The sequence below is a fragment of the Cloeon dipterum genome, chromosome 2 (genome assembly GCF_949628265.1).
Source record: "Cloeon dipterum chromosome 2, ieCloDipt1.1, whole genome shotgun sequence".
Lineage (NCBI taxonomy): Eukaryota > Metazoa > Arthropoda > Insecta > Ephemeroptera > Baetidae > Cloeon > Cloeon dipterum.
Genome location: NC_088787.1, coordinates 7,372,800 through 7,398,156, shown reverse-complemented (window position 1 = coordinate 7,398,156; position 25,357 = coordinate 7,372,800). Strand labels below are relative to the sequence as shown.

The window sequence follows — 25,357 nt, the reverse complement described above, 5'->3', positions numbered from 1 at the left end:
CCAATAATTTGATCCCAGAACGAAATTTGGATTAGCATTTCACGAATTTTATACCTGGAAAATGTGCATCTCCGAGCGGCCGTTCCTCGGGCTTCCCTCCTCGCCAACGATGAAGACGAGGATGTTGTTGTACATCTCCATGGGGTCGTTGCTGGTGAAGGCGGTCGGCTCCTGGATGAGCGCCACCGGAAACTTCTCCATGATGGCGCCGGACTCGTAGTCCATGATCATGACCCACGAGCGCTCGAGCCGCATCTGCATCTTCTGCGACCAGATGCCGTTGCTCTTCTCCAGCTGCAGCAGCCGCCGCATGCCGTCCGCCGGGTACACGATCCCGGTCTCCTTGGACACCGTGAAGGTGGCCAAGTGCTCCATCACGTACGCCGGACTCGTCGAGCCATCCTCGTTGCCCGACGTTTGGCTGTGCTGGTCTGAAAATTACAAAAAATTTATATATTCTGGAATTCTTTAGGCATTTTACAGTAATTTTTTGATACTTATAATTCAATTTCCATCTCTTTGAACAATTTTTAAACAGTAGCAGCAAAAAACTGATGAGTACGTAAATATATTCCGTAAAATAATTTTTATCATAAATTAATTTTGCATTTTGAACGAAAACAACACATGTTTGGCGTCTCTATATTTTCGGAGTCTCTAGGAATGGGGGCCGGGTGGCGATCTTTGTTGGTTTCCCGCCGGTCAGAAGTCAATATGGCGTCGAAATAATGGAGGCCAATCATGAGACACTCCAGCGGCCAATCAGAAGCGTCTAAAAAGAGGCGTGCTGACCTAATAATTTAATTCCCACGAATTTTGTTACATTTCCATCTAATGGTTGATTCGCCAATTACCGGGCTAATTGGCTGTTATAAAGAAATAATAACAAAAACATCAGTCAGCTTGAAAAGTTCGCCTATTTTGAAGCTACGCAGTAAACGTTTGCGCATCTTAAGCATGCGCAATATTTTCAGATCGCTTCTTTATCTCACAGGGAAGCTGAAATACATCACTGCGCATGCGTGACCCAATTTAAAACCTTCTGCGCATTTGAAATTCCCACCGGGATCCGGGTTGCGATCTATGTTTGGTTCCCGCCGGACAGAAGTCACTATGGCGTCGAAATAATGGAGGCCAATCAGGAGACAGTCCAACGGCCAATCAGAAGCGTCAAAAAAGGTGCGTGCCGACCTATTAATTTAATTCCCGCGTATTTTGTTACGTTTCCATTAGCCTGATGTGCCATTTAATGGTTGATTCGCCAATTCCCGGGCTAATCAGCTGTTAGAAAAGAAATAACAACAAAAATATTCATTGTGCCCATTGTGCCGAAGGCATTTTCATGATAAAAATTTTTCCAAGCCTATTTTAATTTGTAACTTTACCGCCTGAAATATTTTGCACAAGCAAATAAAGTTGATTTTTATCAAAACAATAAATTTAAAAAAAAAAAATTTCTGTGGGATGATCGCGTTCCAATCTGGAACACAGAAATCGTTTACCAGTCAGACAATCTAACAATTTTCCATTTATATTTCGATCCTCGCCGGGTTCCGCGAAGTTGCTGCATTGGTAATAAGCAAAAAACGCGCGGCAGCTTTTCAATAACGCTGGCTGCTGTTTCTTTCCTCCTTTTTCGGTGGAGTAATAACTTTCATATCATCCCTGGTGACTCGTGTTCACTCTCTTGACGGACAAATTCTTATTCAAACTCGGCGACAAGACGTCAAGCGCGCTCCGCCGCGAGATAAAGCAGAATTTTTATGACTAAAAATGTCACGAAGAGATGGAAATTCGGATGGAAGGGAAAATAATGTTTGTACCAGAAGAGTAGCCGTTCGAGTGGTTGTACGGCATCATGTCAGAGGAGAAGGACGAACGCTTTTCCGACCTGGAACAAAAAGGCAAAATTTTTAGTCACTTTGAACACTTGAAGGTTGAAAAGTCCTTTGTTCGCCATGCTAATGAGCTGGTAATTGCGTCTCTACGCACGTGCATGCAAATTATTGGCTCGTCTCCCGCCAGACAATGAGCTGATTTCGTATTGTGCAACCAACGCCCGCGTTTGACACATACCTGTCCTACATTTCGCGACCAAACCCGCACAAATCTCTTTCTCTCCTTTCAAACAAAATTGATAGAAACTCCAATTCTGTTTTTTCAAGCAAAAATCAGGTTTTAAAATAAATTGCTAAGGGAAATTAATGGTAGTTTTAATTTTTAAAACCTTCAAGTATTTTGCTTATCTTTTATATGTTATTTTAAGACAAAGAAATGAATGCACAAACACAGGTTTGATCATTCAATTAAAAGAAAAACTGAATGGCTCTTCGCTATTAGGGAAAAATCAAAATTTGAATATCATATTGGAGTTAAAAAGTGAGCCAATTATTAATCAATTTAAAATATTTTGTGTTTTTTAATTCATTTTTGGATTTAATCTCTTTCAGGACTTATAGAAATTTAATAGAACATGTTTTCGCAGGAGCAGATTTTGACCATTTTTCCTCAAATAGTAATTTCTTCCTTTTATTTTAAGCCACAAAAAATTATATATCTGATATATTGTTCAAAATAAATAATTGTATTATTTAAATTGACTTTCCTGGCTGGGAAATCAAAATTTTTCAAGCTTGTATAGTGTTTGGAGCTGCAAACGGATGGTACACCATTATTTTTTTTTTTAATTTCACTCAGATTTCGTATTCAAATCTGTTCTATGCAATTTTTGTTAGGTGAGAAAATAATGAATTTTATGTACTCAATATCCAAATGGGTTCAGCCAATCTAGGAAGAAACTTAAAAGGCAATTTTTTATAGATTGAAAAAACCTTTCATGTCATTTTACTGCAAAACTGTCCAGAATTTATAGATATTATTTAAGCAATGAAATGTGCGCAGAAAAAGGCAGGATTTGGTTTTTAATAAAATCAAAAGTAAGGAACAAACAATCATTTCCCTGATTAAAGCACAAAATTTATAAATCGTCAGCCTCTTTTAATGATGAGAGCAAATTAAATTTTGAAACTTTAAATTTCAATTTTAAATATAGTCTAAATAGTAAACAAATATTTAAGTTTGATTAAAATTAGCATTTTAAACAGCTTCAATAGCTTGGAATAGCAGTAATTTTCATTACTCGGATTGGTTTTACTAACTAATATACATATTTGAACTATATTTTCTTTGTTTACTATAATATTCATATTAAATTATATCTAAATGAATGGTTAACTGCAATCCGCAGAATATAAAATCGAAACGCATTTGCAATGCATTAATTATTGGAATGTTGTGAAAAATTTAAGAATAAAATTTTGCGCTTGTAAAAAATAGGATTTTAATAAATCAATAAATTAACTAAAATATTTGTCTAAATAATCAAACTTCTTTAATAGTATTAATTAACTCTTAAATAATACAACATATATTTTGTTTTCTTACATTCATAAATTATTATATCTATGTCATTGAGAATGTTTTTCTGTATTTTTTCATTAATTGTTCACTAACATTTTAATTTAATAACTCGCTGAGTCACAGCAGTGAAAAGATTACTAGAGATCACAGTGCAATCGAGAGAATGGAGTCTAGAATCTTATCTTGAATGGAATGAAATGAAATGTGCACCTCCAACAAACTAAACGCGTTATCGCAGATGTGTATAGAGCTGATATTGCGATTGCGGCGGCGTCAGCAGCAAAAAGCGTGTTTTGAAATTCCGTTTATTCATTACACAGTGTGCTAAAGAGGAACTTCCTTGATTGAGGAAAACGTATCTCGCGCAGAGAAGAAAGAAGAATATAATGCAGTGGCGGGCGGCCGCCGCGATAGACCAAAAAAAAAATAAGAGACAAGGCGTGCGTGCGACGGCTTTTCTCTCCATCAACGCAGTAGCACACTCGCTCCACTTCTGAGAAAAGTCTCTAATTGGAAATTTGTTGCCTCTTCTTTTCTCCAAGAAGCAGCAGCAGCAGCAAGAGAAATGATGCTGCCATTTGCACATTCGTGTATATCGACAACTCATAACATCGCATGAGTCTGTAATTGTTAATTCTCTAGATAATTTGCGATAACCTGAGCTAAATTTGTATTATCTGGGAATAACCACAGTATTTACAGAGCACAATTACTTTTTACAATTGTTATTACCTCTAGAATGTCTGACAATAAACTTGAGGCAGTGCATGAAATGATGCAATTAAATAATTAAAAATAAAAATGTTGTGTTTGAAGCGAGACCTTTAATAAAATCCTCGAGGGTTTGTTGTGGGATTAAAATTGTTAATCTAAGAAGAAGGATTCAGCACGGAAATCTATGAAAATATCGATGGAAATTAAAAATTAACGTTTTAAAATTGTTATGAGGGGCCGTTTTTTATCTGAATCGATATTGGAACGCTCTATTTAATTTCAAGTTTCAAAGTTATTTTAAAAACCGTAAAAATCAGCTAAATTTAAGCGCAATAAGACTCAAACTCTGCTTTGAAATAGGGCATTAGATCTAATTTAAAAAAAAATTTTGTTTAATTGAGATAAAATGTAGTTCAGTTCTTCTAACAGAGTAGAATTCCCGCATCAATGATTTGGTTCATTTAACATTTTAAAGCTAATCTTATTTATTTTGTGGCAATACTGATTTTTCACCACTCAATTTTATGACATACGAGACTAAATTAAAATCATTTTATTCCTCTTTTGGAGCCGTCAAAACCAAACAAAAATTCAAAATAACTATAGGTGCCTACAGAAACTCATTGATAGCCCGGAAAAAGTTTTATTTTAAATTTAATTCAAGAATTTACACAAATATCAAGCGCTAAATGAATCGTTTTTTTTTCGAAAATTTATGTTTTGGTTATTTAATTTTTTAAAATGTTTATTTTAAGCTATTATTTATACATTTTGATAGTTATTGAAATATTTTCCGGAGAAAAATGACCTTCCAGCTCTTTATATAAGTACAACAAGCTAAAATATAAAGTCTACCTCCTGTAATAATGGTAATATAGGAAAGACAACTACTGGAACACGTTCACATGAATGAATTTAAAATTATATTCATGGTCTAATTTGCATTGTTCTCTTCAATAATAAAAAATATAATAAATAATCTTTACAGAGCAAAAATCAGAACTTATATTTTGAATTTAGCTTAATTAAGATATAAAAATTAAAGCTATTTACACGCTTCTTTGCTCAAAATCGTACAATATTTCTTAAAGACTTAAAGCTCTGTATTGATAGTATAATTTTTACTGTACCACATAGAATCAATCATGATTGTAAATAGCAGCACCTACTACTCGTGGGAGAAAATTCACCGCACAAGAACCTTTAGCTGCAGTCGTTATTGGGATGAACCCGTTCGAGAGCAGAGCAGATAGGAATTTACATTTTCAAATGTAATACCTAATTGCCACGAAAGTGATCTCATCCAAATTACGAGGAAGCTCGTTATCATTACCACGATTTCTTTTTCCAGCGCTGCCGCCGCCGCCGCCGTCGACCGCGAGTCATGCTAGCAGCGCGTTGCAGACTTTTGATCGGCCGGTCACGACGCAGGCGTTGCGCAATTTTCCATCAAACAATGGGAAGAAGAGTTGCGTTGCGTAAGAACCATCAGATACATATCCATTCATTGCTCAACGAAATTTCGACGCCAAATAGAGCAAAAAATGCTGCTCGTTTGTTCAACAAATTAAATATAGATTTTATGTCTGCAGGCGTTATCTTTTTCATCGTAAAATAGAACGCTTGAAACGCTTTTCCAAAAGTTATACCTTTAAAACAAAGACATTTTTTTAGTTTGTATAAGATAGAACCATAAAAAACGGTATTTAAGTAATTTGGATCATTTAATGAACCATTTTAAAATTGTGCAATTCTTCTAAAACTGTTTGAATTCACCAGTTGCAGTGTTCGAAGCTGCAGACAGATGGCGCCACCGTATACTTTTGTAATAAATTTAATTTTATGGCACTTTCGCTCTGATTTCAGACTCAATCCTGCTATTGTGCGTTCTTCACTTGATATGTACTCTTTTGACGTCCTGAAATCCAAAATCAGTCCAGCCATTCGCAGTAGAAACGTTGGAAATGATTTTATATTTCAAAATATAGTTTTTCTCGATTCTACGGCGATTGGATAAACCGATTTTGGTTTTCAGAACTTCAAAATAAAGCATATCAATTGAAGAATGCACTGTGGCAGGATTGAGTCTGAAATCACAGCCGAAGTGCCTTAAAATAAATTTATTACTAAAGTATACTGTGGCGCCATCTGTTGGAAGCTTCAAATAACTGGTCAATTTACTGCAAATCTGAAAAAGTGCTACATTTAGGCTTCGTGTTAGAAAACGTTTTCGAATTTTTAAATATCAGCCATTTTTTTCTTTTCTCCACAAAGTATATGATTTTGCCGGCGAAAGTTCAATTAGGGCTAGTCCGCTAAAAAGCCGCGGAGGCACGACACACAGTGTATATCTCATTTTCCGTTCCATCGGCAGCTCTGTGGGTCGCAGGGGAGCCGCGTCGAGTGAGGCACTTTATTCCGCGTGACACTGTGTCAACAACGCAGCGAATAAAATGCAAAGGAAGGCAAGAGAGAGAGAGAGAGAGAGAGAGAGAGAGAGAGAGAGAGAGAGAGAGAGAGAGAGAGAGAGCTCCGGGGGTAAAATTGATTATTGATTGGCACAAGGCTGCAAAGGAAGGCGCGCAACGGAATTAATGAGGCGCCGCGCGCGCTCGGAAAAATCCACCTGGATTCGCAGCTTTTAATGAGTTTTCTCCAGCCAAGTGGAAAATTCGCAGCTTTCCGCAAAGAGAGAGAGGGAGAAAGAAAGTTTGAGGGAAAATTCTTGTCTCAAACGGGCGATAATTTGATGAATTTGTAATTTTTAACGCAAGCACTCACTTTTTTTGTTTCTTGTTGGCCTTTTTATCCCACTTGGGGGGCTGCTGGTGGTGCGGCGGAGGGGCCTTCACACCTGGCATGCTCAGCGAAGGGGTGACGGGCAATTAGGGCGCCGGTGCTACTGCACCCTGCTGGAACAAAAGAATTAAGCAATTAAAATTTTTGTAACATGATATTAAAAAGCATTTGCATTTTAATTTGTTTATAATTTGGTATATTTAAATATAAATTAAATTAAAAGTATTTTTATGTGATCAGCAATGATATTTTGCTTCAACAAAGCGTGAAATGCACTGAACAGTTTCTGTATTTCCTATATTATTCATTTTGTGGATTTAAGGATAAATAATAGCAAGCCTTCAGAAAATTTCTAGAATTTCACAATATATAAAAAGTTTCTTCCACAGTTGACGATACAAAAAATAACGTAATTTGTAGATTTTCTGGTCTCACTCACAAATTACAAGTTAAATAATTTTACTATATTAATTATTATATTTTAAATGTTTTAATTAAATCACTTGTGAATTAAAATTTTATGGACTGTGTGGAATTAATTTTCTACAGCACAAGAATAACAAACCCTAGCTATATTAGATTTCCAGCTGTAAAGAAATTGATATGAAAATAAGTACCGTTGAAACTAACATTATTTATTATATTATTATTTATCATCGAAGTCCATCGAATTTTTTCGAAACTTTACCAAAACGGCAGTTCAAGGAATGGGAAATTTTAATCTTATAAATTTTTCCTTAAATTCGACAAGTCACCAACCTTTTCGGGCAAAAATGGGACAATCAAATCGACCTATTTACCTACAAGAACATTGACGTACACGTAAATTGGGAAAATATCATATTTTATAAAGGATTTACTTTCAGCAATAGAAATCTTTATAGCACGGAAGAACAATTAGCCTCGAATTGAATATTGATTTTTTATTTAAATTTTAATTGTAATGCCTCCATTATCCCTTAGAGTTATTTATAAAATATTATACCTTTATAAAACTAAAATGAAATTTCCATGGTTGGATTTAATTAATATAAAAAAGTTAAATTTTTCTTCAAAACGAAAGTTTTTCCCCCCAAAATTAGTTTAAAGGATGCTAAACAATTTTCTAATAAAATTTGTTCACTACAGAGAATTTAAATTAATGAAACACTCAAATAACTTTCAAGTATTCTAAATTAAATTCAAAAAAATCCTACAGAATGAACGTGGTTACTTAATTTCCATATTTTACCCCTCAAAAAACCAAAAAAATTAATATCAGCCTTGATTTTCTTTTAGAGCGAATTTTGTTGAAAATAGGAAAAAAATTATTCGCTAAAAAAACCTGGCGAAAATTCTCATGTCTTGACGATCAGCACTTTTTTGCTTGTCTTCTCTAATGATTTGCCTCTTCTGCGAAAAGCACAAATCAATTTTCTCCACCATTGTTTCTAGTTGCACTCGTTTCACGCGAGCAGCGGTGTCCGCGCGTCGATTATTACGTAGCGACACTCCGAAAATAAGCAGGCAATTCGCATGTAAAAAGCAGCTCGGCGCGCAAGTTCGCCTTTTATCACCGAGAGACTGAGCCCGCGGAATATGAAGAAGAGAGGAAACAACCCTAAAGCGGCCGCGTGTAAAAAGTTTTATTATTGTGGCCCGCCGCCGAGTTGTAAAACGCGAATGGACCGCTCATTCAGAGCAAGAGGGCAAAATTCTGTCTGCTGCAATGGAGAGCAATAAAAGAGGCTTATCTTTTATCGGCCTATTCATTGTTTACGGTGCGCATTTGCTCACGCACCACGCACCAATCAGCCTTAATGCCCGCGTCTAATTCCTGAAATTTGCGTCTCTTTTGCACCCGATTGTTAAGCATTATTACCATATATAAAATTATCAACGGCAATAAATGATTAGATGTTATGAATCTCAATTGAGAAATGAAATAAAAAAGACGCCTTTATCAATAGATTTTTTTTTATTTTTAGCCTTGAAAAATTCACTAGATGTTGATCTAATCGATTTATCAAGTAGTTCTTGACTTTGAATATTTTTCTGAGAAATCCAGCATTGAAGTGTGATTACTTTCCAAGAGGAATTTCACAATTTTTTTCGCTTAAAGGTGAATTATCATCAAAAGCCACAAGTGGATAGGTGACAGAATTTGTAGGATGGTTAAAAATAAACAACGTGAGAAATTTTCAAGAGTAAATTTGCCCTCTTCAGGGTTGCATTTTGAATTTGCTTACCACCCGGTTTTTTTCACCACTGCGCTTTTTTAACGATTTTTAACACTCAATTTTTACCAATGTCTTGCTCAAGAAATGCAATAAATTAATTTATACCATTTTTTCACAGTGAAAATCTAAAATTTGCGGTGGAAGTGGTCAAAGTTTCCTCTACTGTGCAGATTTTTTTTATATTGCCATTTTGCTTCCTCAATTTCTCCAAAAATTTCTTTCTGACAATTTTACAAGTCCATATCGTTAGCTAATAATTAGGAAATTATAGGAACCTGGAAAAAACTGGTTAAAATTAAAAAAAAACGCTTTTTACCACTGATCTGCATTTTTATTTAAATGCGGGTTTTTTGCAACCCTGGTCCTCTGATTCTTGGTTACAAATAATGTATTTAGTTTAATACCTTCTATAAAATTACCACTACCACATTGGAAATAAATTGATGGATGGGGTGGCTCAATTTTTTATATTTGGTTATTTATTCATTCAGTCCTAGGTTTTATTATTTGATTTTTTTTAAATAATCCCACGGATTTATTATGCCTTGATTTGTGTGTTGAGAAAATTGGGTCAAAAGGTTTCAATTAAATTTTAATTTATTCCAAAAGCAAAAATCAAATCTTTCATAAACACTTTAAATACAAATTACAAAAAAATTTATTAGTCCTTATATAACCATGAATTTTATCTTAAATTATGCCTAGTTTGCCCAAAATCTCTCTAAAATTCAGTGCCCACTCAGCGCGCTTGATTGATTTCCTAATAACTGTCCTTTTCCGGTTTTTCTGGTAAAAATCTTCCTAATATTGAAGTAAACCCTGTCAGTGATCAATCCTCTTATCACTCCGCTGGCCTCCATTCTCTACGCCGTTCGTTGTTTACCACATTTCCATTCAGCTAATCCAAACGAACAGTGTAGAAAATAATAATAGAATTATCGACACGCCCGCCGCCGAGTCGCAGCAGATAACGCTTTTCAAGGACTACATTCATTTTCGTCTATCACTTATTTTCACTATTGTCCACCACTCGTTCCGTTTTAGCACTTATAGAAATTAATATGGAGGTTCCACCAATTTTTGTTCAAGGCCTCCTTGTTATCGCCTTTTTACAGGTTTTCGAAGATAAATATATCTGGTGTACAAATTACAAAACCACGAGTATGTTTCAATTAAAATTTCACTAGTGCCGTTGCCGCCACACGACCGAAAAAAAAACCAAAAAACAAAACAATTCCTGTGCGTGAAAGCAGCAGTTTCTCTATAGATACATATGTAAAGTGCGCTTGCTTAAACAATTATGCCGCATTGTGCTCTCAAAGTCAGTCTATTCAAACCGGAGAGCGCACCAAAACGTGTTTCGTGTTTTTGAAAGCGCCCAACGCAAGGTGTGTCGTCTGGAATATTTTAATAAATAATGGGGTTCGTCTTCATCAGCTAATCGGCGTGAAAAACGTGAATGTGTGACGAATTTTTGCTGGGAATGAATTTTGAGCCTCTCTAGGTATCATATCGTTATTATTTTTGTAACTGATTCAAAAACCACCTGTTGTTTTCCCTGTTTCTTGGAGCTCCACTTAAATTTCAAATTACTTAGCTATAGTTCTCCAGGTTTTGCTTTTTATAGCTGGGAAAAATTAATTTGTTCTATATTATTTTATATTTTATTGCTTTAATTAAAAATGGTCTATAACAAAAATATTCACACCTCTCAAGATAACCAAGTTAGGTTGTCTAATATAGAATTGACTTATAGCTAGTCGCGGCCGTTAAATATATACATTTTGAAAGCTTAGAACTCAAGTAACTCATTAAAATTAAACCAAAATTATGTTCATTATATAACAAAAAGCTAAAATATAAAAAAATAAAATTGCTTTTATTTAGAAATAAACAACAAAATATTAAGAGTTTAAATACATATATAATGCTATACTATTTTTTTATTTAATATTTTATGCATTAGTTAGATTTGTACGACGCGCAATATGGCGTTTGGTGGAATATGGCACGAAAAAACTGTCAAGTGAAAATGCGCGAAAAGAACTAAATTTTGGTCAATATTGTGACATAATTTGCATTACTTGTACTAAATGTGTCTTTTGGATCGTAAAGACAAGCTCTTGACACTCGTACGGCAATCCAAAGAGAGCTTTTTGCTCCCAAAATTCAGACGCCAACTTGGATCTGCGCATTGAGAACCAATTTTATCGAACATCTGGCCCCCGCTGCATTTAATTACCTATATTTTTTAATTTCCAAAACTCAAAATTGAGTTGAAAAAATATTATTGGACATAGCAATCAAATTATTTTATTTATCTACTGAGAAATTACCTTACTTAAAACAAATTTTTAGTAAATTAAAAAAAGTTTAGAGTAATGAAATCATGCTTTGCTTTCAAGCTGATTAAAATTATTACCAACCAGTAAAGCGTTTCGAGATAATATTTTTCTGCTTCTTCTCAATACAATTTTGGTCTATGAGAGAAAAGAGGTTGGTCGGTGCCGCGGTTAATTACCCCACCACTAATTGCAGCAGCGCGTTTTCGGCGTGCCATACGCTCGCTCCGATGCGCCTACATTCCTCGCCCGTGTCTGCCTGCCTCCCAACGGTCGCGCGCAGATACATAAACACGGTTATATGTATGTAACGTAGTGCCCTAGATATCAGCGCTTTCGCACCGCGCACACACACACACACACACACACACACACACACACTCACACACATCGTGTATCAATCGAATAACCCGTTCCGCGCCGAGTTATCGAATCGAGCGGCTGCCAACAACACTCTCAATGAAAAACAACTCGTCTTACAGTCAGCTGGCCGACTGCCACCATCCATTCACTCGCGGAAAATTGCCAAGATATTAGCACTTTAGGAATTTAAATAAATTGCAATATAATTATAAGAAAATATGTTGTAAATAAAAATAAACCTTATTAGTTATGCAATAATTTTTGTTGCTTTTTATTAAATTTATAGTTTGTTCAATAATTTTTTGTAAACTTTTAAAATAAACTTAATCATTTTTTATTTTTATTTAAAATAAAAATTTTTATAGCTTATGAATTCAATGTCTTCATTTTTTACAGATATTTAAGCATCTGTTATTTTAAATAAACTATATAATAAGCTCTCCCTCGACTAACTTCAATAAATTATGAATATACCTTGATCAGAGTAAAGTAGCATCCTTATTTATATTTGTGGTTCATGGAAAGCTTATAAAAAAACTATTAAGAAATTAATTTGATTGGAAATTGGAAACGATAGTACCTTAAAATCAAAGACAACTGCGCTAAAATGGGGGCATTGAGTTAATAATAATAACCAAAGAACCGCAATTATATTATTACGTTGCATTTGAAACAAAAAAGTAAAAGAGGTATGTAACTATCTGAGATTTAAAAAATATTCAACCAACATACTAAAAATCCCTGGTATATTTAAAAGTAAAAATGGTATTTCCTGTAATTTTGAAGTCTTAATGAATCTGAAATTTTTCCCGTCATGTGATAAACTATCAATTATTCAAGGAATTCAGATGCTTACAAGGGAACACTATAACATGCAAGTATATGCCTAAAATGTGTATAAAATTAAAAGTAATTCGTATAAGTTAGAATTGACTTCTGAAAATAAATAAATAAAATGTTAGGGCGTCTGAAATCACCGATATGGCAAAACATCTGAGCAATATGGGTCCACAGTATTAATTTAACCATCGTCAATCAATTTGTTTCGTCAATGGGAATTTAAATAGCAAAAATCATCACGTTTTAACAATAGGTGTCTTTTTAAATTTATTTTTAATTTTTTCCGAAAAAATGTCCAGTCTGTAACTCGACAAAAATGCTAGATAGAAAACTTTAGACTGACTATCAAAATAAAAACCACTACAAACTTATTTTCAAGCATTACAGACCTTTCAAAGGAGCTAAAAAATAAGATATTTTTTAAAGTTTTAAATAAAAGGCTTAATAAAATTTCAAAAGAATCGTTCAAGCGGTGTAGAAATTTAAAAAAAAATGTAGAGAGGAAAAACACTGAAAGATGCGACCCTAATTAGATCCTCTTTTCAATACCATTTTTTCAGTTTGAAAGTGATCATTTCTGGGACAAGTAAAGCATGAAAATATTCCCTGATTCGCACGATACAAAACTCAAAAACAAATATATATCACAAAATTTGTTCGCCGCGCGAGCACATATTGAAATCGGGGAATTCGGCTCGCCGAGTGGAAAAAACACAGGGAAATTGAAAGTGCACAAGCAGAACGCGTGAAATTGAAAGCGAGCTGCACGTGTGTTCGTGTATATATATATTATACGCGGCAATAACCTTTTTTCCCTCGCTTTTGCAAATTTATTCGCCCCGCATATTAAGAACCGAGTCTGTAATTTTCGAGCTGAATTCAAATTGGAAGCCCGCATTCGGAGAGAGAAGAACGATGAATAGCGTAGCGCAAAGCCACGGCCGGGAAACGCTGAATTGGCGACATCAAAGCCTACGCTGAAAGCGCACACGCTGCGCCGTGTATTCGGCGAGCAGCCAGCCATTCACGGCGAAATATGAGAGCGAGAGAGAGAGAGAGAACGTTTTGTGCAAACACGGACACACACACAAACTGACAGGATCATCCCGACGACAACAAAAATACACGAGCGCCGAGTGTAATTTCTGTGGCTGACATTGCGATTACTATTGGCAGCAAAAGCCACAGCCTCGAGCTGATATCGCAGACTTATTCTCTGCCCTTCCAGATAAGATTGGGTGAGAAAATGGAAAACGAATGCAGATGACCGAGAGTCTAATGGGTTTGGACTATATAATCAATTCGGGATCCAAACGATTGTGTTTCAGTCCACACAAAAGTTGAACAAAGCTGAATATCTAGGTACGAAAAATGACAAACTGACAATAAGCATGGAATAATTATTTTGGTAAAATTCTTTTTAATTTTCTCGAAAATACTCTTTAAAAATTGGGAAAGAGCTAAAAAGATTACAAGTTGCATATTTAACTTTCCAGAACATCTGGTTTTAAGTTTGCATGTAAATCATTAGGCGGAAAGCAACGTCTCGCTATTCAAAGTCAGTATTTTATTTGCCAAAAGTTATATTTATTCCATAATTCGTATACCGTTGAGTAGATCGTAACTAGAGGAGTCAAAATGAAACTAAAAATCTATTTTCGAGAATTTTGTAAATTTTGGTAAAATTCAACTGTTAACAGATCATTTTTTTTAAGAAGAAGGCAAAAGTTAACAATTCTGCTATAAAGTACTGCACTCTTGGAAATGAAATAAATTGTAAAAGCTGTGTTTGTTTCATTTTCTAAGAAAATATAATAGCCATCCATCTTAACAAAATTTTCATTCGAGTTAAATTGATCCATGAAAATTAGACTTTTCCACCAAGCTTTGAATCATTGAGAAAGCAATATAAACTACATGCCTGCATGGATGCTAATCCAACGGTGGTACTACTTGCTTTTGTTACTTACATGCGTTCAACATAATATATATTCTTGTCGGATGATATATTAAAATAGTGCGCAAAAATTGAACAAAGAGTCAATAGTTAATGATAATGCTTCTGTGCAATCCTGGTAAACCTTCAAAAATATATGAAATCTGTCCAAAAAAATCGACACAAAGTATTTATGAAGGATGAAATACAAAAATATTAAAACATTTGTATAAATTCAATTTAAAGTTAATTTAAAACATTAGTAAAAATAACTAGTTTTAATCATAAAAATTTAAAAATTACAATAAAAAACAAATTAAATATTAATAATAGAATGAGAATATATAATGTTTTGTATAACATGTATTCTTTTTAATTTTAATTTTTAATAAAGTATTATCAACAAAATATGTCTAGGAGTTAACAAAAGTAAACTGCGAAAATTGAGCAGAAGCACCTCCAGGCCTTCCAGTTTGTTGCATAATACTACAGAAATAGTTTTGAAATTACAAAGAAAAATCTACTATCGGAAAATTAACAACTTAAATATGCAATAATTGTCTTCAATAAATCGTTAAAACCATTTTTGTCCAAAATTCCATCCAAATAAAGGAGTAAAAGGACTCATCAGGAAATTTGTTCAAAACTTTCCTGAATTAAAAATAAATGTTGCGAAAAATCATCTAACTTCTGGCTGGAATAAAATTAGGTTTTTTGAATTAACACAACTAGTGTGAATCTTTGTAACTAATTAACAAAATTGTGGAGAAGGAGGATTAATTGGCAACTTTCAACCAATGAGTTTAAATACCCATATTTGATGCGTTTCATTCCTCTCAAATTTGAATAATTTAACCAAAAATATAGGAATGATACTGCTAAAAACCTGGAAAATGCTTGTTGCCAATACACGAACTCATCCCTAAGGATTCAGATCAAGCCAAAATTGACCTAATTAGCACTGTAAATTTTTTAGAAAAGTGGCTGCGATGTTATCAAATGGTGAAACTGTCTCCTTACTTGAAATCCTATTTTATTTCCCAACAAAGAGTTTACCTATGAGGTTCCGTACGCTGTTGAGTATATCTTGACGAGAAAAATCGAAATCTGCCAAGAAAATGTGGTAAAGCGTAGTAATTCTTTAAGAAAATGTGCAAAAAATTGACTTTTTTATTATTATTGTAAATTGTACATAGAACAAATTGTTTGTCGATCAACTGCTTGCCTTCCAAATTCGTCTATGAATTAAATCTCTATTTAGTGACATTTACAATTTAACTCTGTGAAAATTGTGCATTTATAAGAAGAAATCAGTTTCAAAGCTCTCCCGTCATTACAGCCGTGAAATGATTATTTTCAAATCACGAAAAACAGGTCTCTGAGAGCAGAAATAGACACAATGAAAGCACGACAACAATTTGTTCCATTTTCCACACCATCTGCAATGAGTTTAATATATTTGCATTGCAATTCAGATCAATCAAAAGGAATGCTATCAAAAGCACGGCAAACAAACGCTACTGCAATGCCGCGCTGCACTAATGGGAGAAAAATTATGTCTCTGCTGAAACCGCAATGCATCGGAATCGAAACCGCGCGCACTCTGCGCTGCAGCGGCCGGAGAACACAAAGTCAGCCAGCGCATTTAAATGCGCATAAATTATATACTCGCGGTGCACTCATTGCCGTGGGAGATGAGAGAATGCGGTGGGCAGTTGCGAATAAGCAGAGCACTTACATCATCGGCAATAAACAAACATTCCAGCAAGCTCCGAGCTGAATGCACGCGAGCGCGAACGACGGAAGTTTCGCTGCTGGGCTACAATGCTTGACATTGAACTGACAAAAATGACATTGCAACCCGCTAGATTAGCTCATCCAAATGCGATAGCAAATAATCTTCTAAATTGACGGCTGATCGCAAAGAATTCAAATATTGATTAAAAATTCTGTTTGTTTGAGATTTCAGTCATTTTTTTTACAGTGCGACTAAGCTTTGTTTAAACTGGATGGGAGGTAAATTCTGAGCTCCCTATCGTCATGGGAACGTCAACCCAATTCAAAACAGCTTGGTAAAGTCGTGACTTAAAAATTAAGGAAATTAGATCTCTATTGACTGAGTTTTAATCATTTATTTTGGTCCAAATAATTTATTATTTCCTTCTAGTTTGAATTTTATAAAAATCTTTTACTAAGGAAAATAAGTATGCTTTGAAGAATTATTTTATTTCTATAGTTCATTTATCTATTTTTAACATGCAAAAAACGTTAAAAAATAACGTTTTGTCTTAAAACATAATTTTTTAAAATTTCACAGTAAATTTATAAAATATGCCACTATTTTGGAAAAGAAAACAGCACAAATGGCATGCTATTCTGCAAATTTCCAGAGGAAAAACCTCTTAATTTCAGACCGCGAAGAATGATGTCAAAATTGGCTATATTGCTAAAAAAACTGTATTTTCGCGTGAAATATCCAACGTTAAGGAATCACTTCATCAGATTGAGATCAGATTGACATAAAGATTATTTCAGAATCATTTGAGTTTCAAATTATTTTAAACATTTCAAAATTACCAAGAAGCTGGCTGATTGCATCCTTTTAGAGAAACAAAAAATGAAAAAGACTGTTTAAAGTGGAATGATACAGAGAAACAATTGAAATTATTTGAATTGTTGGATGTCATAAGCAATTGATCGATAAACAATTTGTTCAACAATTTGCAATAATAAAAAGGACCTTCCTAATGTAAAAAATTCAAATTTTGCCAATTTTCTCCAAAATGTACAGTGCTTGAATATATTTTCTTGGCATATTCCGATTCCTCTCGTCGATATCTGTCCAACGGTGTCTGCCACTTATTGGGGAAACTCTTGCTTTTGAAATTAAATCGGATTTCAAGTAAGGAGACAGCCATTTTACCATTTGAAAAGCACGCTAACTTTCCAGCCGATTTTCTAAAAAAATTACAGCGCTCCTTGGGTCAATTAAGGCTTTAACTGAATCCTAAGGGATGGGTTTATGCATATTGGCAACAAGCATTTTCCAGGCTTTTGCAGTATCATTCCTCTTTAAGGGCTTAAATGTGATTAATAAATTTTTCGCTAAAGCAAAAAGAGCTCGTTAATTATTTTGTGTCTATATACTGAAAGAAAAATTTACTCATTTAATCTGAGATTATTGACGATCGCTTTGTATATTAATGAAAATAAATTTCAAAAGTATGCATAGAAATGTTTGAAATAATTAAATTAATGCGGAATAATATTGAAAGAAATCCTTCAATAATCCCAAAATTTATTTCTTTATGCAAAATAGTTTCAAAATACTATTTACTATTCGGATACCGAAATTTCCGCACAGTCAATTACATATTTTTGGTTCTATAGAGCAATAAAGAAATTTACTGTTATACCCTTTGTAACACTAATTGAATTATTTTTGTTAAATGAGTACATACATATATAGATGCATTCTGATTTCATAATTATTTAAAATTTTGTATCATAATATTTATGGAACTAACAAATTGAAATAATACTCTAACGTTAAATTTTTTAATGTTCTAACAAAAAAATTTGGCACTGCAAAAAGTCAAAGTATGTACATTAATTTTTTTTGTTTTGCTTTTATTTTGTTAACGTTTTCTAAATTTTAAGTGAAACTATTCTAATTGTAACATTTTGTCAAATTAATTTGAGTTGAGTTCAATCTTTTTAATAAATAAAAACATTTAATAACTCAGCAGATCAAATACATATATTTAGGGAATCATCCTAATTTGATATAAAGTTCAATTATTTGCTCTAAGACCTATACATAAACAAGTAGATGATGCGTAGTTGAAAAATGTCAATATCAAATATTTGATTTGACGAAAAAACTTCTTAAGTCTTTAATTGTATAACAATCCATAATCTTTAATTGCCGAATATCCAAAGGCACTAATCTCGAACATTTCGTGAAGTAAAAAGTGTCTGTTATCACAATGAACCACTCACTTATTGCGATTTTTCTCAGGGGCCCCTTTCTTAAGGCGCAAAAAGCGATTAATGGCCGGGCTCAGGGATGAACTAAGTTGATAAGAGATAATTAAAAGCAATTCAGCAAGATCTTTTGAGCCTTCAACTGTCGCGCCAGTGAAAATTTACAATCGATCAGATATATAACACCCACGTCAAACCCCACTTCCATCGAATGAAAAATAATATATTTATATTAAACATAAAAATGATGAAAAGTGAACGACCTGCCGTTTTTGTTAATTAAATTACGGGCCGCCGCGAAATGCTCCGTTCCTTCCCACGACTCGGCGAAAAGAGTAGCGAGTGACTCACGTGAAAATTCGTCTCCTCGTGACGAGAAGGCTGCTGAATTTGCAGACAAAGCGCGCCAGGCAGCAAGCAACACACGACACCTGCAGCACCGACTCACTCGCTACAATACACACCGTGTTTGCCAAATGATCTCACAACAGTCAGCTCTTATCCGCGGCCGCTCTTATCGCCCGCTGATAAGAAAGGCACCCACCTCCAATGCGCTGACATCACAACAACGGACTGCCGCGCGCTCAACAGTGTTTCTTTTTTTTTTGCAGCACTGCATGTTTGATCTCCACTTTCTGTCGATTGTAGTTTTAAATATAATACTGAGTGTGACAGTTGGAAGAGGATTTTATTTTGATGCTTTAAGCGCACGTCATGTGGTGTCGAATAAATCTTATCTTATATTGTTCATTTGATAAGGGTGGGTATTTTAGACCAGTTTTTATTTGATATAATTTTTATATTTTAGTCAGTTGCTCATTTTTATAAGATTTGTTCTGCATTTCTACGGAAATTTCCTGTCCAAGCAGATTTGTATCCCTAAATCATGAGCTTCCTCTCCCGAATCAAGTCAGGCCAGGCTTCTTTCTTCAAAATATGTTTCATTGAACGCATTTTTCCTGTTTGCCTTACTTAAAATAGTTAGTCAAAAAGACAGATAAATAAAGACGGACTTCAAAAAATATTGGAAATCGACAAATAAAATATCAAATCAATATCGGCAATTAACAAATGCTCATCAGAAAGACCATAAATGGAGGGGACAAATTAATTAGCAAGCCACTAATTTTTTATTTATTTTTTACGCCTTTTTAAATGAGTTGTTTAGAAAGACAGATTGAGACTGTCACAATAGGGTTGCATTTGCTTACCACCTGGTTTTTTCACCACTCAATTTTTACCAATTTCTTGCCCAAGAAATTAATTTATTCCATTTTAACTCTTTGAAAATCTAAAATTTTCGGTCAGAGTGGCCAAAATTTTCTCTACTATGCAGATTTTTTCTTTTAAATTGCCATTTGCTGCCTCAATTTCTCCAAAATTTATCTCTGACAATTTTTCAAGTCGAGATCTATAGCTATTAATAATTAGAAAATTACTGAAAACTGAGGTGCAAACATTGCCTGCAAATACAAGAAAACCCCCTTTTTAAATGCGGGCTTTTGTAACCCTGGATATTTAGATGACTTAATTTTGTTCATAAAAAGACTATAAACGTGGTTCGATTTTCAGGATTGAATAAGAACAGCTCAGAAAAACATCTAAAAAGAACCTATCATCTTTAATCGGCATAGTTTGGAATCAATTTGAGATGGTAACACAGAATTTCTAAAATTTAAATCGAAAAATTGATTTTCAAGTCGCATGTATTAAATTTATATTGTTGGCAAATATTGGAAATATTTATAGGAATTATCCTCGCTGTTTTGGCTCTTATTCCAGAAAACTGCCGAGGAGCAGGAACAAAATTTCTGCATTAATTTTAACTATTTCGGTCTTTGCACTGGAGAGCAATTTGTGCGATAACATCTGAATAAAATTCAAATAAAAATACCTGTCCTGCTATTTTAAATAATTATTCTACCAATCTCTTTTCATTTAAATCGCTACATTTCCTCGAAAGAAAACAATGGTGTATACGCCTGAGGCTAGAAACGACAGTAAAAATAACAGAGCCTCGTTTTTCGTGATAAAAATTATGTTAAATGTAGCTGCAAGAAAAACCAGTTTTTGTTTTAAACTATATATATTTGCAGGAAGACAAACTACTATCATTTTTATAGTGGGATGCTCCAATAAATCAGAGTGAAATGAATGTCAGCGCACGCATCATTCAGCGGATTAAACACCGACTGACTAGTGTCTTACTCCGCGAGCAACAGTTACAGCTACTCTTTCTCCGCTTATTATACAAATATTTGACTCGCTTCCTAAACGCCGCCGGCTTATGCATATATATAATATGCGGCCTCGTTCGATGCGATATGCGGGTCTGACGACGTGCACGTCATCGTCCCGAATACCCAGCAGTGCACCGAGAGGAAGTTGCGACGCCCGAAAAACGTGAGCTTTTCACCCAGGGCTTAATTTAGGCAGGCTGCCAAATTTGAGAGAGACGAATGAGCCCGATTTTGGGCACCGATTATGAGAAATATGGGCAGATGATGAATTTTACTACTACGCGCTTGCTTTGTTCCCTGTTTTTTAGGATTTGAAGTAAATTGCGACGTATTAATTTATCATAATATATCAACCAAAAACTTGTATTTTTAATTTTAGCATTTTTTCACGGGGGCCAAATTCGTGCGACGCGCAGATATGGCGTCCGGTGGAGTACGGTCACGTGACAATGCGCGAAAAGAACCAGTTTTCGTGAATATTGTGACATCATTTGCATTCCTTGTACTAATTGTGTCTATTTGGTCGTAAAAACACACTCTTGACACTCGTAAGGTAATCCAAAGAGAGCTTTTTGTTTCCCACATTCAGACGCCATCTTGGATCTGCGCAGAGGGAACCAATTTTATCGCACATCTGGACCCCGCTGATATTAAGACTGAGAGAAGCGTTTTAAACAGCCACAATAAAATAAAATAAAATTAATAAATTTATCTAATTAATGAAAAATTATAAATTAAAACGCTTTATAAACAAATTAGTTCATACAAATTAAAACTTTAAAATTAGCAATAAACACCGGTGTTTTAAAATATAATTTTCTCACTAAACTGTTTAAGTAACTTATCTGAAATTCAGTTATTTAGTTAATTACAGCCTTTTAAGTATTCCCTTCCGCCAATTAATTATGAATTTCTCTGTGGAGCAGTTTTTCACATGATGTGTGAAAATGTAATAATTCGAGAGAGTGCAGAGAAGAGGCGCCTGATTTATTCAGCGCGCGGCACACACACTCACAATTTTCGATATATTATAATAACGCGTTTGTCTTTGAGGTGTAAACAAACATTGTATGCAAATTAATTTTCACCGCCGCCACACACTTTCCTTATTTCAATAGATATATTACGGTTTTTACGGCCTTGGCAGAGTGTACGTGCCTGGCGCGATCGCTTGGGAACAAAACTCACAAATATTCCCAAATAGAGGTGAAAATGATCCTATCGTTCGTTCGTCGTCTGTCTGGCGGATACAGCAAGCCAGAAATCACTTGACGCTTTTTCTTCCGCGTTGCTCGTGTCAAAAGTGAAGGCTGTTAATAGTGCGCGAGATAACATTCCAGCTCCATTGGAAACTTTTCCCCAGCGCACTGACCGCACGCCGAAAATCTAATTATATGTGCTGTGGAATTTTCTACTAGACTGTTCCTTCGGTTGCACAAGTTCCAGGGGATTTGTATTTTTTATGGACTAATCGGAGTTCATTGTTGGAATATTAATACAGAAATAAAGATGATTGCTCACTATTTGCCTCTTTTCATTTTCTTGCTAATTAGAAGTCAACGAAGAATTATTTATATTTTAATTTTATCGTTTAAAAGAACAAATTTTTACAATGCTAAAAATATAAAACTAGTTTAAAGGTAAATATAAAATTAATTTAAATAAAGATAATGTTGAAATAATGATAAAATTAAAATTTATTTTAAAATTGCGTTTAAATATTTAAAAATTAACTGCAATCCAAAAATAAAACAGAAAATTTAACAATGCGTATATTATTTTTTACTTTAAAAACAATTGTTTTTGACGAATAGACCATGCGGCATGATCATAAAAATTGCAAAAAAATCATTTTCATACTGGAATAAGAGTCGGTTCGATTGGAATTCCACTTCATTCACGCCTTGCTCAATAAATCGAGGTGGAGAAAGAGGCGCAGAAAATAAGTGGAGGAGATCAGAGGTCAAGTACGTGGATATTTTCGCTGACTTTTCAGCTTTTCTTTTATTCTTTGTTTGCGCTCTCGGCTCTCCTTTCCGTCAACGCCTAATCCATCGCCTAGAAAACGCCGACTTGGTGATTTTCACCGCCGATGACGAGGTATATAATTGCGTAATTCGCGTTTGGAAACAATGCAGCCGGTGAGTTGGATTCAAAAAGCGCAACTTTTTCCCAAGGAAGCTATCGCGCGGCGTGTGAAAATTTTTATTTATGCATGTGTCGTTATGCCAGCGCGTGTTTTACACAAAATATTTTTCATATATAAATTATTATTTGCCTCCGCGTGTGCAATGCAGACGTAATTAAGGCTGATACGAGCGTGTAATGATCATTATTACTGCAGCGCTTGAAAATCCGTGGGAGGTTTGAATTTAGATATTTAAATTCTTTAACAATGAATAATAATAATAAATAATCAAAAGCTGAGATTAAGGACCAACAACCTAAGTCTGCATTGTTGGTCCAATAAATAAGTAGTGTTCCATGGTTTTTTTACCTCAAAATATTTGAAAATCGAATCATGGATAAGAATTTCAGATTTTGCCAAATTTATTGCAAAAAGAAATAATTTTTCAATGATTTCGATTCTTCTCGTCACGATCTAGTAACCAATGATGTGCGTAATTCACCTACTGGCGAAATAAATGATGATTTTCAGTAAAAGGAGACCGTGCTCACCGCTTGACTAGCAAACCGATCTTCTCGAAAATTCAAACAGCAAAACCTGGGATGATTTGGCCGTTTCCCAAATTTTCGGGGATATTTAAAAGTTAAAAATGACGTTTTTCATGATTTTTAGTACATGAAATTTTGTAACAAATTTGCTAATTGAAATTAATAGAATTTATGTGACATTTAAAGGTCCTTCGGTGCTTAGGCAGTAATTATATGCGCGTCACACACTCACACTCGTTCACCTTCGCGTCATTTTGGCCCGGTGAAATTAACCCACATCCACGGTTGTCGAACGGACCTTTTTGCGGCAAAATTCGGCCCAACATTGGCCAACTGCGCGTTTTATCGCCGAGAGAGCGGCTGTCAGAGTGTTGGGACGGCACACAAGGAATGTGCGCGGTGCCCCAATATGGCCTCGAAAAGAGAGAAAATAAGTGTGTAATCACAATCCGCAAAGTCCGGGTGCACGCAAGGGCCGCACCCTGACACGGGGACAAAGGGCCGCCGGGTGCGCCCGAAAATGCAATCAACTGCTGGCGTTCAAGGCCAAAGCCACACCAAAACAAATCCGGAAAAATTGAATTTTAATTTAAATTAAGGTTGAACCTCCTTTAATTCCTCTCCTAAACCTGAATAATGATTTATAAATTATCAAAATCCATTTTAATTATCAAAAAGCCCCAAAATTTAGAAAAATCTAGGCTAAAAAAGCAAAAATTGTGTTAACCCTGATTTTGTAAAGTCGCAGTACCTGCAGGCGGGGCGGCAGCATGCAGCAGCGGCGTATTAATCCAATCCGCAGGTCAGGGGGTGGCGCGGGGGCTGCGTGTGGGGCTCCCGGGGGGCACTAGGGACAAGTCAGACTCGGACACACGTATGCAAGCCACGACTGAGCGGCCCGCCGTTTGGCGCTGCGATAGCGTCGTCAGCAGCCAGCGATCGCCGCTGCCGCCGCCGCAGGAGGAGAGGCAACCTGCATACCTGAGAGGTGTTGTTCAGGTGTGGAGGGGGCTCGGGATCGCCGGTCGCGTTCGCTCCAACGTGCGTTCAAGTCTCTATTTTATTTCTCCGCCAGCGCTGCGGCTGCGGCTGCTGCGCGGAATGCCATATATATTTTAATGCGTGATGTGTATGCTCTGTGAGCACGCCGATTTGCATTCTGCATCTCGCGCCCCGAGGCGCTCATTTACTGTAAAAGAAGAAGCTAGCGTTCCACCTGAGAGGAAAAAATAATTAGTGGTCGTCGCAGAGGTATCTAGTATAATTAGGAATTAATGACGGACGCGTCTCTATTTTCGGCTTTTTGGTTTCAGGCCGATTTTATTTTATTTAAGACCTCGTCCGTCTCTGCGGGCATAAATTTTCGTTTTATGTGTTTTGTCCCGTTTCTTAGCGGCAGCAAAAATTGATATCCGGCATTAGATGTTATATTTGAATCATGATTCTCAATCCATGCGTTATACTAAGTCTTATGCACATTATGTTATTTAAGAAAATGAAACTGCCATTATTTGTTACACTCTAATGTATTGCTTAATTTTTTTTTACAATCAGTGTACATAGATATCACTCAATATAAACATTGACTGTGAAATCTGTTAAATCCAAATTTAAAATATTATTTGACTCTTTAGACACAAGGGTTCGCCAATTTTTGATGCGCAAAAATGCACCACTGGTTTTGTAAGCAAAAAATTGCTGGATAAACCCACCAGTTTAGGTTTTTCTGCATTTTCCTGAAAAGATCACATTTCGCGCCAAAAAAGTCAGAAATTTTGGAAAATTACGATTATTGTTAGGATTTTTGGTCATTTGGCGAAA

The 25,357-nt window shown here is 35.1% G+C and overlaps 1 protein-coding gene across 7 annotated transcripts in view; it reads right to left on the bottom strand.

The window, feature by feature from the left end:
- Positions 1 to 24,462, bottom strand: part of LOC135935211 (epidermal growth factor receptor kinase substrate 8-like protein 2) — a 39,389-nt gene extending 14,927 nt beyond the window's left edge. For 3 of the 7 annotated variants that reach the window (XM_065477355.1, XM_065477361.1, XM_065477362.1), the window contains exons 1-4: positions 18,972 to 19,101; positions 6,916 to 7,043; positions 1,824 to 1,891; positions 55 to 431 (exon numbers count right to left, since the gene is read on the bottom strand). In XM_065477355.1, the coding sequence (XP_065333427.1) occupies positions 55 to 431; positions 1,824 to 1,891; positions 6,916 to 6,995 (525 nt within the window). In that variant the 5' untranslated portion in view covers positions 6,996 to 7,043; positions 18,972 to 19,101. Of the gene's footprint in view, positions 1 to 54; positions 432 to 1,823; positions 1,892 to 6,915; positions 7,047 to 18,971; positions 19,102 to 24,263 lie in introns of those variants that run through there. The other 4 variants (XM_065477360.1, XM_065477356.1, XM_065477359.1 and 1 more) reach the window with 4 other exon arrangements.
- Positions 24,463 to 25,357: the final 895 nt, after the last annotated feature.